We start from the raw sequence: 16,638 nt of genomic DNA on the forward strand, positions 1-16,638 counted from the left end.
AGGGAGGTTTATTTGTCTCGTCTTTCACAGAAAGTGGTCTTTCTAGTGGCCATAACTTCCCTCAGAAGAGTCTCTGATTTGGCTGCGCTCTCTTCGGAGTCACCTTTTTTGGTTTTTCATCAAGACAAGGTGGTTCTCCGTCCGACTCCATATTTTCTCCCTAAGGTGGTTTCTCCTTTCCACCTTAACCAGGACATTTCCCTGCCTTCCTTTTGTCCGGCTCCTGTTCATCGCTTTGAAAAAGCGTTGCATACTGTGGATCTGGTGCAGGCGCTCCGGATCTATGTGTCTCGCACCGCTGTTCTTAGGCGGTGCACCTCTCTTTTTGTGCTAACCACAGGTCGGCGTAAGGGCCTCTCTGCTTCTAAGCCGACCTTAGCTCGTTGGATTAGGTCGGCCATATCCGATGCCTACCAGTGTACTCAGGTGCCTCCCCCGCCGGGGATCAAGGCACACTCGACCAGAGCTGTCGGTGCCTCTTGGGCTTTCAGGCACCAGGCTACGGCTCAGCAGGTCTGTCAGGCTGCCACCAGGACTAGCCTGCATACCTTTTCAAAGCACTACCAAGTGCATGCTCATGCTTCGGCAGATGCGAGCTTGGGCAGACGCATCCTTCAGGCGGCTGTCGCCCATTTGTGAAGTTAGGCTCCGCCTACTTCTCAGTTTTCTGTTTATTCCCACCCATGGGCTGCTTTGAGACGTCCCAATGTCTGGGTCTCCCATAGGAACGATAAAGAAAAAGAGAATTTTGTTTACTTACCGTAAATTCTTTTTCTTATAGTTCCGTATTGGGAGACCCAGCACCCTCCCTGTTGCCTGTTGGCAGTTTCTTGTTCCGCGTGTTATCACCGGCTGTTGTTGTAGACAGAGGCTCCGGTTGTTCCGGTTCTTGCTCTGTCTTTACTTGTGGGTGGCTATTCTTCTTCAGCTTTTGCACTAAACTGGCTAGATCTGGTTATCCAGGGGGTGTATATGCTCAGAGGGAGGAGCTACACTTTTTAGTGTAGTACTTTGTGTGTCCTCCGGAGGCAGAAGCTATACACCCAATGTCTGGGTCTCCCAATACGGAACTATAAGAAAAAGAATTTACGGTAAGTAAACAAAATTCTCTTTTTTTCTAGTAAGTTTGTGTTTTTGTTTTTTTTGTTTTGTTTTTTTCTCCACTTGTGTGCATTCAGTATTTTAGCTAATGCACGGTCCTAATTTCTTCGGCGCTCCATTGGGAGACCCAGACGATTGGGTGTATAGCTACATGCCTCCGGAGGCCACACAAAGCATTACACTAAAAAGTGTAAGGCCCCTCCCCTTCTGGCTATACACCCCCCGTGGGATCACGGGATGCTCAGTTTTCAAGCTTTGTGCGAAGGAGGTCAGACATCCACGCATAGCTCCACTGTTTAGTCAGCAGTAGCTGCTGACTATATCGGATGGAAGAAAAGAGGGCCCATATAGGGTCCCCAGCATGCTCCCTTCTCACCCCACTTGCGGTTTGTTAAGGTTGAGGTACCCATTGCGGGTACGGAGGCTGGAGCCCACATGCTGCTTTCCTTCCACATCCCCCTAAGGGGCTCTGTGGAAGTGGGATCTTACCGGCCCCCAAACCCTGAGGCCGGGCTCCATCCACAGACCCAGAGAACCTGCTGGAGGAGCTGAGTACCGTCAGGGACAAGGCCCTGCAACATTCAGGTACTCTGTGTCCCCCGCACAGACAGGCCACGCACACTCCAGACTTGCTGGGTGTGCTAGTGCGCCGGGGGCAGTAGCGCTGCGCGCTCGGGTTAGTCACTGCAGCTTAGCTGAGTGACTTTATGTGTTGGGAACTACCGCGCCGGCCGCTCCGGGAGCGGCGGCGCGGCTGGGACTTGTAGTGCGCCGGGGACTCGCGCTGACCGCGCTTTTACGGCGGCAGCGCTCATAAATCTAGTCCCCCGGCTTTTGCGGCCTAGCTCCGCTTCGTTCCCGCCCCCCTCCCTGTCAGTCAGGGAAAGGGAGAGACGCTGTTCTATAGTCAGCGCTGAGGGCTGGAGTCTTATTTACATACTCCAGCCCTCTCACTATGCACAGTGGGGACGCAAGTTTCCCGCTCTTGGTCTAAACACGCCCAGGGCCCGCCCCTCTCCACAGGACGCCGGCAGCCATTCCTGCATGCAGTCTGGCTGGAGAACGGACACAGGCTCTGGGGGACTCAGACAAGGGACTCTGGCGACCACACACCCGCGTTTTTGCGGGCGGTAAGCTGCACATAAGTGCTGGCCCCACTAGTGCCTCAGTGTTTTTTGGTGCACTTTTTCCCTGTACCATATATATTTATATTGCACTGTACGGTCGCTTCTTGGCTTATACCCTATATTGCTCCTGAGGAGACAACAACATGTCATCCGCAAAACGCAAGGGTGCCAAGGCACAGGCGGTATGCACTGCTTGTGTCGCATGTGGGGCTAATCTACCGGCAGGTTCCAATGACCCCCATTGTGTGCAATGTTCAATTCCCTGTGCCACTTCGGCAGCCAGAGTCTATGGTAGTAGTGGCCCAGGCAGAGACGCCTGTGAACCCTGCCCCGGTGACGGGGACAGAATTTGCAAGCCGCCCTTCGAGCCTCTGAGGGATGTTTCACTTTCTCGACTATCACAGAAAGTGGCTTTTCTGGTAGCGATCACGTCTCTTCGGAGAGTGTCTGAGCTAGCAGCGCTGTCATCCAAGGCTCCTTTCCTGGTCTTCCACCAGGACAAGGTAGTGCTGCGCCCCATTCAGGAGTTTCTCCCTAAGGTGGTATCCTCTTTTCATCTAAATCAGGATATCTCATTGCCTTCCTTTTGTCCTCATGCAGTTCATCGGTATGAGAAGGATTTACATTTGTTAGATCTGGTGAGAGCACTCAGAATCTACATTTCCCGCACGGCGCCCCTGCGCCGCTCGGATGCACTCTTTGTCCTTGTCGCTGGTAAGCGCAAAGGGTCGCAGGCTTCCAAAGCCACCCTGGCTCGATGGATCAAAGAACCAATTCTTGAAGCCTACCGTTCTGCTGGGCTTCCGGTTCCTTCAGGGCTAAAGGCCCACTCAACCAGAGCCGTGGGTGCGTCCTGGGCATTACGACACCAGGCTACGGCTCAACAGGTGTGCCAGGCAGCTACCTGGTCGAGTCTGCACACTTTCACCAAACATTATCAGGTGCATACCTATGCTTCGGCGGACGCCAGCCTAGGTAGAAGAGTCCTACAGGCGGCAGTTGTCTCCCCGTAGGGGAGGGCTGTCTTCGCAGCTCTAACATGAGGTATTCTTTACCCACCCAGGGACTGCTTTTGGACGTCCCAATCGTCTGGGTCTCCCAATGGAGCGCCGAAGAAGAAGGGAATTTTGTTACTTACCGTAAATTCCTTTTCTTCTAGCTCCTATTGGGAGACCCAGCACCCGCCCTGTTGTCCTTCGGGATTTTTGGTTTTTTCGGGTACACATGTTGTTCACGTTGAACGGTTTTCAGTTCTCCGATGTTACTCGGAGTGAATTTGTTTAAACCAGTTATTGGCTTTCCTCCTTCTTGCTTTAGCACTAAAACTGAGCATCCCGTGATCCCACGGGGGGTGTATAGCCAGAAGGGGAGGGGCCTTACACTTTTTAGTGTAATGCTTTGTGTGGCCTCCGGAGGCAGTAGCTATACACCCAATCGTCTGGGTCTCCCAATAGGAGCTAGAAGAAAAGGAATTTACGGTAAGTAACAAAATTCCCTTCTTTAGCTGCTAAAACTACATTTCCCAGCAGCACCCCGCTTTCTCCGCAGTGCTGCAGGTTCCTCCCTCTGCTTTCCCATGTGCGTTTCCGGATTTCATTATGCCTATTTTAATTTTTTTTTTTTTTTCTGTGTATAAGGTGATTTGATAGTAATGAATATTGATCAAATGTTGGGTCACAATCACCATTCATAAACTATTTACAAATTAAATGTTTCATTGGAGGTCCACGGGGACGATAACACATTTCCCAACGTTCATAACAAAGTTGTGCTACAACCCGGATATCAGGGCAATGAGAATTCAGTGAGTTTCTAGGGAGTGTTTCATTAGAAAGGAAAACACATGCATCTTTTTTCGTCAATTAGACTGGATCATTAGGTGCAAATGCAGCTGATATCAGTGGGATCTTTGGAGTAGCTGAGCTGTGCTGCAATCCCGCTGTCATGTTTAAACCACCAGTCCAGCGTTGTTTTTTTCTTGCATTGCTGGAGTGGCGCTTTAAATCTAAGTCCTCTGTCCCCTGTCTTATACTCCCCAACCCCCCTCTCCAGTGTCTGTCTGTCTGTCTGTCTCTGGCATTTTGTGATCTGACGGCAGCTGCAGTGTTTCATCGAGCGAAACAGAGGTCACAAATCAATACAAGTCTATAAAACCCTTGTTCAACTTGTGGTTGAAAAAAAAAAAAATCTGAACTTTGTGAGGGGCTTGATTTTTGTTTAAGGCTATGTGCGCACTTACCGGATTTTGCCGCGGATTTTTTGCGGTTTTGCTGCATGTTTCGCTGCAGAAAATGTTCATAACATCTCTGCAGTGAATCACCAGCAAAACCTATGGGCAAAAAAAAATCCTGTGCTCACTGGGCGGAATTTGACAGCTGCATGTTTTGCTGCGGGATTCCCGCAGCAAAAACAATTGCATGTCAATTCTTTTCCGCACTTCGCTGCGGGATTTCACTACATTGACTCCAATGTAATCGTGAAATCCCGCAGGGAATAACGCAGGCAGCAAATTCTGTGCGGTTCACTGCGTTTTCCTGCGTTATTCCCTGCGGTATTTCGCGGTTTACCTCCGGTAATGTACATCGCTTGTCTGCGGTTTTGCAGGGAAGTGATGTCATTATGACAGGAAGAGGAAGCGGAGCAGAGAGTAAACACATACACACATATCAGACACAGACACACACAGACATAGAACACAGACACATAGAACACACATAGAAAGCAAACGGAAATATAGAAAAAAAAGAACGTGGGCTCCGCTGCATATTTACCGTCCAGCCGAGGTTAGCACACAGCGGCGGCCCGGTATTCTCAGGCTGGGGAGGGAGAGGGGCAGGGTTAATGTCCCCCGCCTCACTCCCACCTCCCGCTGTCGAGAATATCAGCCGCAGCTGCCCCGGGACTGTCGCATGCATTATGTGTCCCTGGCTCTTCCTGCCGCCGTGTAGCAGTGGCAGTCAGGGTAATACAAGGGGTTAATGGTGTAACCCCTCCCCTCTGCTATACACCCTCCCGTGCATCACGGGCCCAACAGTTTTATGCTTTGTGTTGAAGGAGGCACACATTCACGCAAGCTCCACTTTTTAGTCAGCAGCAGCTGCTGACTTTATCGGATGGAAGAAAAGAGGGCCCCTCACGGGGCCCCCGGCATGCTCCCTTCTCACCCCACTTTGGTCGGCGGTGCTGTTAAGGTTGAGGTACCCATTGCGGGTACAAAGGCTGGAGCCACATGCCGTTTTCCTTCCCCATCCCTTAGGGGCTCTGGGAGAAGTGGGATCCTAGCCGGTCACCAGGCACTGGGACCGGGCTCCCTCCGCAGCCCCTGTGGGAACCTGACGGACAGGAGACTGGATGTCATCAGGGACAGGCCCTGCTTCTCTGAGGTACTCTGTGTCCCCTTGGGGACGGCGCATAGAGCGCCTCTGGATCGGACACTGCAGCAGCTGCGCTGTGTTTGGGGCCGCCGGGACTACCGCGCCGACCGTGCCTGTTTGCCGGCCGCGCTTATAACTCGAGTCCCCGGCTTTTGCGGCCTAGTACCGCATATTCCCGCCCCCGGGCCTGCCAGTCAGGGGCAAGGGCGGGACGCTAGACTGAACGTCAGCGGTGAGGGCTGGAGCATACTTAGTATCCTCCTCCCCCCTCACTGAGCACCGTGGGGCACCAGATTCCCGCACTTTCTGAGGCACGCCCACGGCTCCCTCCTCCTCCCAGAACGCTGGCAGCCATTGTTATCATCGCTGCTGCCGGAGGAGAACTTCAGATAGAGCTCCACAACTCTGGGAGGCCCAGGCAGGGAATCTGGTGGACACACAACCGCTGAGCGCGGTCGGTAAGCCGCACCTGTTACAGGTGCTGGCCCCCCTGGGTGCCGCAGTGTATATATGTATATGTATATGTATATGTATATATATATATATATATATATATATATATATATATATATATATATATATATATATATATATATATATATATATATATATATATATATATATATATATATATATATATATATATATATATTATCCATATTGGGTATACATTTGCTCTGCTCGGCTGCAGTATTTGCTTAGCTATACACCCTCACTGTTTGCTAAGAGGAGATAACAGCATGTCGTCTGCAAAAAGCAAGGGTGCCAAGGCACAGGCTTATTTTGCAACTTGTACCTCTTGTGCGGCTATGTTACCTGCAGGTTCCACCTACCCTCATTGTGTGCAATGCTCGGCCCCTGTGACACTCACTCAGCCGGAGCCTCAGGCACTGGTGGGACCCTCGGCTCAGGTAGAACCACCGGCTGTTACTGTCCAGGTGGCAGGGACAGAGTTGGCAGTGTTGGCTGAGAAACTTTCTGAGTCCCTTTCACAATCCATGGCTCAGTCTATGGACAAATGGTCTGCTAAGATACTTGAAGCTTTGCAGTCCAGACCGGTAACACAGGCCCCGGGCACTGTTGATTCATTGACCCCAGGCCCCTCTCGGTTAGAGCAGCAAACTGCTCCTGAGGTGACACATAGGTCCCACGGGGAGGACTCCGACTCGGACTGTAGTCACAGACCGTCTAAGCGGGCTCGCTGGGGACCTTCATCCACTTCATCACGCTGCTCAGGGTCTCAGCATGAGGACTCTCTGGAGGATGAGGTGGACGTTGCAGCTCAGGGCTCTGATCCTGACTGTGCTCTCAATCTTGATACACCTGAAGGAGACGCCATTGTAAATGACCTTATAGCGTCCATTAACCAAGTGCTAGAACTTCCTCTTCCAACTCCACCTGTTGAGGAGTCAGCTTCACAACAGGAGAAACACCAGTTTAGGTTTCCCAAACGTACAAGGAGTGCTTTTTTCGATCACTCTAACTTCAGGGATGCTGTCCGGAAGCACAGAGCATATCCGGACAAGCGCTTTACTAAGCGCCTTAATGACACACGTTACCCATTCCCACCTGATGTAGTTAAGGGTTGGGCTCAGTGTCCCAAGGTGCATCCTCCGGTCTCTAGGCTGGCGGCTAGATCCGTGGTATCAGTGGCAGATGGCTCATCGCTCAAAGATGCCACTGACAGGCAAATAGAGCTCCTGATGAAATCCATCTATGAAGCCATAGGTGCGTCTTTTGCTCCAGCATTTGCAGCCGTGTGGGCGCTCCAAGCTATCTCAGCTTGTCTGTCTGAGATTAAGGCGGTCACACGCACCGCTACTCCGCAGGTCGTGTCTTTGACTTCTCAGGCGTCGGCTTTTTCGTCCTACGCCATGAACGCGGTCCTCGACTCGGTGAGCCGTACAGCGGTAGCATCCGCCAATTCGGTGGCAGTCCGCAGGGCCATGTGGCTACGCGAATGGAAGGCAGACTCTGCTTCCAAGAAATTCTTAACCGGTTTGCCATTTTCCGGCGACCGCTTGTTTGGCGAGCAATTGGACGAAATTATCAAGCAATCCAAGGGAAAGGACTCGTCCTTACCCCAGTCTAAACCGAACAGACCTCAGCAGCGAAAGATTCAACCGAGGTTTCAGTCCTTTCGGCCCTCAGCCAGGTCCCGTTCCTCCACGTCCAACAGGTCACAGAAGGGCCAAAACAACTCTTCTGCATGGCGGTCTAAGTCACGCCCTAAAAAGACCGCCGGAGGAGCCGCCCCCAAGGCGGCCTCCTCATGACTTTCGGTCTCCACAAACCGCATCCTCGGTCGGTGGCAGGCTCTTCCGCTTTTGCGACGCCTGGTGGCCACATGTCCAAGACCGATGGGTGAGAGACATTCTGTCTCACGGTTACAGGATAGAGCTCAGTTCTCGTCCTCCGACTCGTTTCTTCAGAACATCTCCGCCCCCCGAGCGAGCCGATGCACTTTTTCAGGCGGTAAACACTCTGAAGGCAGAAGGAGTGGTGATTCCCGTTCCACCTCAGGAACATGGTCACGTCTTCTACTCCAACTTGTTCGTGGTGCCAAAAAAGGACGGATCATTCCGCCCCGTTCTAGACCTCAAGCTGCTCAACAAGCATGTGAGCACCAGAAGGTTTCGGATGGAATCTCTCCGCTCTGTCATCGCCTCAATGTCACAAGGAGACTTCCTAGCATCAGTCGACATCAAAGATGCTTATCTCCATGTGCCGATCGCTCCCGAGCATCACCGCTTCCTGCGTTTCGCCATCGGGGACGAACACCTTCAGTTCGTGGCACTGCCTTTCGGCCTGGCGACAGCCCCACGGGTCTTCACCAAGGTCATGGCAGCAGTGGTGGCGGTCCTACACTCTCAGGGCCACTCGGTGATCCCTTACTTAGACGATCTTCTAGTCAAGGCACCCTCCAGGGTGGCATGCCAACACAGCCTGACCGTCACTCTGGAGACTCTCCAGAGGTTTGGGTGGATCATCAATTTCCCAAAGTCAAATTTGACACCGACCCAATCACTGACTTACCTCGGGATGGAGTTTCATACCCTTTCAGCGATAGTGAAGCTCCCGCTGGACAAACAGCGTTCACTACAGACAGGGGTACAATCTCTTCTTCGGGGTCAGTCACACCCCTTGAGGCGCCTCATGCACTTCCTAGGGAAGATGGTGGCAGCAATGGAGGCAGTTCCTTTTGCGCAGTTTCATCTGCGTCCACTTCAATGGGATATCCTCCGCAAGTGGGACAAGAAGCCGACGTCCCTAGACAGGAACGTTTCGCTGTCACGGACAGCCAAGACCTCTCTTCAGTGGTGGCTTCTTCCCACTTCCTTGTCAAAAGGAAAATCCTTCTTGCCCCCATCCTGGGCTGTGGTCACGACGGACGCGAGTCTGTCAGGGTGGGGAGCGGTCTTCCTCCACCACAGGGCTCAGGGAACCTGGACTCCGACAGAGTCATCCCTTCAGATCAACGTTCTGGAGATAAGGGCAGTATATCTGGCCCTAAAGGCGTTCCAGTGGTGGCTGGAGGGACGGCAGATCCGAATACAGTCGGACAACGCCACGGCGGTTGCGTACATCAACCACCAGGGCGGCACTCGCAGTCTTCAAGCCTTCCGAGAAGTTCAGCGGATTCTGCTGTGGGCGGAAGCCACAGCCTCCACCATCTCCGCAGTTCACATCCCGGGCGTAGAAAACTGGGAAGCAGATTTTCTCAGTCGCCAGGGCATGGATGCAGGGGAATGGTCTCTTCACCCGGACGTGTTTCGGGAGATCTGTTGCCGCTGGGGAACGCCGGACGTCGATCTAATGGCGTCTCGGCACAACAACAAAGTCCCGGCATTCATGGCTCGGTCCAAGGATCACAGAGCTCTGGCGGCAGACGCGTTAGTTCAGGACTGGTCGCAGTTTCGACTGCCTTATGTATTTCCTCCTCTGGCACTGCTGCCCAGAGTATTACGCAAGATCAGGTCCGACTGCAGTCGCGCCATCCTCGTCGCTCCAGACTGGCCGAGGAGATCGTGGTACCCGGATCTGTGGCACCTCACGGTGGGTCAACCGTGGGCACTCCCAGACCGACCAGACTTGCTGTCTCAAGGGCCATTTTTCCATCTGAATTCCGCGGCCCTCAACCTGACTGTGTGGCCATTGAGTCCTGGCTCCTAGCGTCATCAGGGTTATCTCAAGATGTCATTGCCACCATGAGACAGGCCAGGAAACCAACGTCCGCCAAGATCTACCACAGGACTTGGAGGATCTTCTTATCCTGGTGCTCTGATCAGGGTTTCACTCCCTGGCCGTTTGCTTTGCCCACTTTTCTTTCTTTCCTTCAATCCGGAATGGACAAGGGCTTGTCTCTCGGCTCTCTCAAGGGACAAGTATCGGCGCTTTCCGTGTTTTTTCAAAAGCATCTAGCCAGGCTTCCGCAGGTCCGTACGTTCCTGCAGGGAGTTTGCCACATAGTCCCGCCTTACAAGCGTCCGCTGGAACCCTGGGATCTTAACAGAGTGCTGACGGCTCTCCTGAAGCCACCTTTCGAGCCGATGCGGGATGTCTCTCTATCTCGCCTTTCGCAGAAGGTGGCCTTCCTAGTGGCAGTCACATCACTTCGGAGAGTGTCTGAGCTAGCAGCGCTGTCATGCAAAGCCCCCTTCCTGGTGTTTCACCAGGATAAGGTGGTTCTGCGTCCGGTCCCGGAATTTCTCCCTAAGGTGGTATCCCCGTTTCATCTCAATCAGGATATCGCCTTACCTTCTTTTTGCCCTCATCCAGTTCACCAATGTGAAAAGGATTTGCACTTGTTAGATCTGGTGAGAGCACTCAGGCTCTACATTTCACGCACGGCGCCCTTGCGCCGTTCTGATGCGCTCTTTGTCCTTGTCGCTGGACAGCGTAAGGGGTCGCAAGCTTCCAAGTCGACCTTGGCTAGGTGGATCAAGGAACCGATTCTTGAAGCCTACCGTTCGTCTGGGCTTCCGATTCCTTCATGGCTGAAAGCCCATTCTACCAGAGCGGTAGGTTCGTCCTGGGCATTGCGGCACCAGGCTACGGCTCAGCAGATGTGTCAGGCGGCTACCTGGTCGAGTCTGCACTCCTTTACAAAACACTATCAGGTGCATGCCTATGCTTCGGCAGACGCCAGCCTAGGTAGGCAAGTCCTTCAGGCGGCAGTGGCCCACCTGTAAGAAGGGACCGTTGTTTCGGCTCTTTTTTATCGAGGTATTCTTTTACCCACCCAGGGATTGCTTTTGGACATCCCAATTGTCTGGGTCTCCCAATGGAGCGACAAAGAAGGGAATTTTGTTTACTTACCGTAAATTCCTTTTCTTCTAGCTCCTATTGGGAGACCCAGCTCCCGCCCCTGTTCCCTTCGGGCTGTTGTTCTTTTGTGTACACATGTTGTTCATGTTCAATTGTTCTTTGGTTCATGGTTTCAGTTCTCCGAACATCCTTCGGATTGAGTTTACCTTAGACCAATTTATAAGTTTCCTCCTTCCTGCTTTGGCACCAAAACTGATGGGCCCGTGATGCACGGGAGGGTGTATAGCAGAGGGGAGGGGTTACACTTTTTAAAGTGTAATACTTTGTGTGGCCTCCGGAGGCAGAAGCTATACACCCAATTGTCTGGGTCTCCCAATAGGAGCTAGAAGAAAAGGAATTTACGGTAAGTAAACAAAATTCCCTTCATTTTAAATAAAACAAACAAGCCTCGTTAACCCTTTTATTAACCCCTCCCGAAACAAAACTCCGACGTAATCCACAGGTCCTGCGCTGCTTACATCCAGCCGCGACTGTCACAGACACAGCGCTGAATGAATGCAGCAGACAGCAGAGGTAATTACCGGTCATTTCCCACGGCCGGTATTGTGAACTCACTGCCGACCGTGAGAAATGCAGCGATCTGTCATCTATCTATCTATCCCTCTATCTATTCTTCTGTCTCTTTATCTATCTATCTCAGAGTGAAATGACTTTTTTTTTTTTTTTTTTTTCAATGTGCTTTATTGCATTGAATGCAATAAAGCACATCCCAACCGCACGCGGCAAAACCGCGGCAATACCGCGAACAATACCGCGGTAAAACCACGGCAAACCGCATGCGGTTTTCGGTGCGGTTTGCTGCGGTTTTTTACCGCGGGTGCGGTAATCTTTGAATACCTGCGGAATTTTCTTGAGAAAATTCCATTTTCCAGTGCGCACATAGTCTTAGGGGGAATTAAAGGGAATCTGTCACCAGGTATTTTCTACCCTTTCTGAGAGCTACATGAGGCAGGTGCAGAGACCCTGATGTACCACTTAGGGCACTGCTTGCTACAGTTTTGATAAAATTTGTTTTCTTTGCTGCAGATCTAGCAGTTCTCTAAATGCTGAGCCCTATATAGCTGTTGACAGATTTCTGTGCATAGGCAGAAAGCTGCCAAACGGGAGTGGTGGAGGGTTATACAGAGCTCATGAATATGGAGGACTACATGGCAGCAGGTTTATTAGTCCTCCAGTGATAAGCTCCTGCTGATAAAAATGTAATTTTTAAAAATTACAAGCCGTTCAGTAAGTGACACATCGCTGGAATCTGAGTCTCTGCTCCTACATCATGCTACTGTCAGATTACATAGCAATAACCTGCTGACAGGTTCCATTTAAAGGGGTGGTTCACCCATATTTTTTATTTTCTAGATCGATATTGAGAAACAATGTTTCTCTCAAATACCTTATGTTGGCAATAGTGCCTGTGATAGGTGCTACTGCAAACTGCTGTTACCGGCTCCGTGACCTCGGGAATCCGGTGATGTCACGTCAAGTTCCGGATCACGTCACATCACCGCGGCCGGCCCCAGTCTTCCTGACTCACTAAGCTGTGGGCGGTGTTTCACCGCTCGTCACAACCCAGTGTGTCGCATGCTTGTGGTAGGAAGGAACTGATGGGCTGTGACCAGCAGTGAAACTCCACCCACAGCCCATGCCTCACGGACACTGCGGCCGGCCGCGGTGTCAGGAACTTGACGTGACGTCACTGGATCCCCGATGTCACGGAGCGGGGGAACAGCGGTCTGCAATTGCGCTTCTCACAGGCACTATTACCAACATAAGGTATTTGAGAGAAACCTTATTTCTCAATATAATATCGATCTAGAAAATACCCACCCTTTTAAGTTAAGATGAAAGCCGCTTCTTCCCTCTTTCCAACCGTTTATATGTCACGGTCACCATTGAGCATAGCATCTAAGGGGTTGAATTCCGGGGATTAGAGATTTCTGATTCAGGCTTTTACTGATTTCTATAATATTGATGTATGGGTTGTGAGTGCACCAACGAGATCCACAGGATCTATAAACTGGTATCTAACCAGTGATATGTAAATGTAAGGCTGGGGCCACACGGGCACTACTGCGATCCACTTGCATGAGACTCGGCTCGTGCTGGCAGTACAGCAGAGCCGAGTGTCATGCCTGTGTCTTTGCAACTGAGGTCCGTTCGTGCGAGCAGACCTCAGCTGCGGGGGGCGGGCCGGCACTCAGGAGGGGAGGGAGGGATTTCTCTCCCTCTCTCCTGCATAGTCGGCTATAGCCATTCTCGCACTGCACTAGCAGTACACCGGTGTACCGCGAGTGCAGTGCGATTTTTCTCTCGCCCCATTCACTTGAATGGCTGCGAGAGAAAGAGTCTCGGATTACAATCGCAGCATGCTGCGATTGTTTTCTCAGTCCGATTAGGGCTGAGAAAATAATCGCTCATGTGTGCTCACACACAGGCTAGAATTGGTCCGAGGGGAATGCGATGTTTTATCGCACTCCACTCGCACCGATTTTCTCGCCGTGTGGCTTAGCCCTTACTGGGATTTCTTTGTAAGGTAAACTGGAACTACAACTGTTGGATGCTGGCGTTTTCTTCAATACAGGATCTGTGCATCTACAACTGAACTTGTAATGTGCATCTTCCTTACAGACCACCAACCCCTCTCCATTGTTTGTTTTTCTTTCCGCAGAATCAGTGATGTGAGGAGCTTTGTAGAACGCATCCCTTGTAAATCGGAGAAGATTCCCTTCACGCTGGCGACCTCCTTTCCACTGCAGGACCTCTTGGATGAGACGATCACCATCCAGGAAGCTCGGCTGCAGAATGCCGTCGTGGTGCAGAGAGTGCCGAAAAGCACAAAACCTTTCACTGACTCTTAGATCGGGAGGCATCGGTGTTGGGGCGGTATCCACCACGGCTGGGGGGGGGGCACCAGACTGGGTGTTTTCTTTATTTTTGATGCATATGAGATCTGAGAAGCACTGTGATCGGACTGTACATATCTTCTGACTTGGAAGCTATATCTGTATGCCTGGTCCCACCTTGCGCCACGCGTGCAGACACTGCTCCTCCTCCACTGCTTTACACTGTGAGGTTCAGGGTGCACTTACTTTTAGAGCAGCTCCCACCCCTCAGGTTTTTTTCTGCAGACTATTTTTTGCTCCGGATTGCTGTACAAATATTGTTTGGCAATAAGTAGGTTACAAACTGTTATATATAGCATCACTATTACACTTCCTAGCAGAGAATGCAAGACAATGGTTCTTCTATAGCGGGTACACAATGCAGCTTTAATGTGAAAAAAAATACTTTATAAAAATAATTTGGGATTTTTTAAAAATAATTTTTCATGACCCGATGACTTCTATTATTTAAAAAAAATATATCTGTGATGCACCAAAGCATGTTTGATAATTCAGGACTTTGCGCTTCGCTTTAATATGTCCTTTATATGGCCCATCATAGAAATTGTCATATTATTGACACCATTCTTCCCCCAGGTTTCATGCATTATGATCACAAAGGTATTTCCCTTCCTTCCTTTAGGGCATATGATGTAAGATAGAAAGGGAACGCAGTATCTTTATGCTGAAGAGAACAGTCGCTGCTTTACACCAGCTCACCAGCAGGGGGCCTGCGCCGTATTGCACCTGCGCCGTATTGCACCTGCGCCACTACAGCTCGTCCGGCTGCCCCTGCTGATGGCTCATTACAAATCAGAGCTGCAGTCTCCCACCCAGCATGCTGTCTTGTAACGATTGCTGTGCATTTAGATAATGTGATTTTTAGGTTTTTAGGATTCTGTTTTTTATAAATAAAACATTTTAAATGACCCCTGTTTGGCTTTTTGGTATTTAAGGGAATGTGTCAGCAGAAAATAAACTTTTACCTAGGTTTTTCCTATATAAATATTGCATATGGTATGTAAACTTTGTACAAAATTTAAATTGCACTTTTTTTTACCCTAAGGCTGTGTGCACACGTTGCGTTTTTTACCGCGGAAATGCTGCGTTTTGAACCGCAGCGTTTCAGTGGCAAATTGCATGCGTTCAGCTTTCCTAGCAAAGTGTATGGGAAAGCTGAAAAATCAGTGCACACGCTGCGTTTCTAAACGCAGCGTTTTTGATGCCAAAAATCGGTGCGGAAAGAAAAGCAGCATGTCACTTCTTTTGTGCGTTGTGGCTGCGTTCTCTCCCCCATTGAAATCAATGATGTGGGGTCAGAACGCAGCTACACCGCAGTGACCTGCTTTTTTGTTACGGTCCGCGGGCTTTGTCGGCACGCCAGAACGCAAGCATTTCCCTGGAAGTGAGGTCAAGAGGTTTCCTGTTGACCTCACTTCTTGGCAAAGTTCAGGAAAGCCCCCGGTGTCGCCAAAGTGCCCGCCCCGACCCAACAAAATCCAACATGGCCGCGCGCACAGTAGCGCACCGGCCGCCCTGCTCCTATGTTATCTGTCGCATGTGCCTTGAGACATGCGACAGAAAAATGCACCCAGGCCCTGCCCGTTCACCCCAATTCCCCCCGGTGTCATACATACCTGTCCGGTCGCAGCGCTGATCCCCCGCGGCTCCCTCCTCCTTCACAGCAGACGCCGGCCGGTCACATGTGCCGAGCAGCTGACAGCCAGCACTGTGTTCAGTGTGAGCTGTGCTGGCTGCTCGGCACTCTGCAGCTGTGACCCGGGGAGAGTGGGTGCAGATTTTTGCACCCACTCTCCTCAAATGGAGGGTCTGCCCTCCTAGAAAATGGGGGATACGTTCCCTGAACGTGCCCCCATATTCTAGAAGGTCCAGAGCCTACGTGGGACATCCAAATGGATTTCTGCGGACCCATTTTTTTTTATTAAATTGGAGAACAAGGGAATGATTTGGGGAGTGTTTTTTCTAATAAAAAATTTTTTGTTGTCTTTTTTTTGCTTTTGTTTACTGTCAATTAGTTATGTCGGGTGTCTGATAGACGCCGTGACATCACTAATTGCTGGGCTTGATGCCAGGTGACATTACACATCTGGTATCAACCCCATTTATTACCCCGTTTGCCAACGCACCAGGGCGCGGGATGAGTTGGGGCGAAGCGCCAGGATTGGCGCATCTAATGGATGCGCCACTTCTGGGGCGGCTGTGGCCTGCTATTTTTAGGCTGGGAAGAGTCCAATAACCATGGCTCTTCCCACCCTGAGAATACCAGACCTCAGCTGTCAGCTTCACCTTGGCTGGTGATCTAATTTGGGGGGACCCCATGTTATTTTTTTTTTTATTATTTTTATTTATAAATAAAAAAAAAAAACCTGGGGAGCCCTCCAAATTGATCACCAGACAAGATGAAGCTGCCAGCTGTGGTTTGCAGGCTACAGCTGTCTGCTTTACCCTGACTGGCTATCAAAAATAGGGGGGACCCCACGCCATTTTTTTTTTTTGTTTTTGTGATAAAAACTAGGCTAGGCACCCTTTAGTGCCACATGAAAGGTACTAAAGGTGCCAGCTTAGAATATGCATGGGGGGTGGGACGTTGTATATATATTTGACCTCCATTGACGCTTTTTAGGCTGGATGCCCACAATCGGGGTTTGCAGCGTTTTGGGCGCAGAGTGTTTTCCCTGCATCCATGACGCTGCGTTGTGCAGTAGAAGCACAGTGGAAGGATTTTTAGAAATCTCATGCCCACTGTGCTTCTTTTCTTCGGCGCTCCATTGGGAGACCCAGACGATTGGGTGTATAGCACTGCCTCCGGAG

At 50.8% G+C, this 16,638-nt stretch overlaps 1 protein-coding gene across 1 annotated transcript in view; it reads left to right on the plus strand.

Moving 5' to 3' along the window:
• The window catches only part of UBXN2A (UBX domain protein 2A), a 56,612-nt gene extending 41,877 nt beyond the window's left edge, over positions 1-14,735 (plus strand). The window contains exon 7 of the mRNA XM_075341156.1: positions 13,593-14,735. Within this exon, the coding sequence (XP_075197271.1) occupies positions 13,593-13,782 (190 nt within the window). The 3' untranslated portion in view covers positions 13,783-14,735. The remainder of the gene's footprint in view (positions 1-13,592) is intronic.
• Positions 14,736-16,638: the final 1,903 nt, after the last annotated feature.

The sequence above is a fragment of the Anomaloglossus baeobatrachus genome, chromosome 3, assembly GCF_048569485.1.
Source record: "Anomaloglossus baeobatrachus isolate aAnoBae1 chromosome 3, aAnoBae1.hap1, whole genome shotgun sequence".
In the NCBI taxonomy this organism is placed as follows: domain Eukaryota; kingdom Metazoa; phylum Chordata; class Amphibia; order Anura; family Aromobatidae; genus Anomaloglossus; species Anomaloglossus baeobatrachus.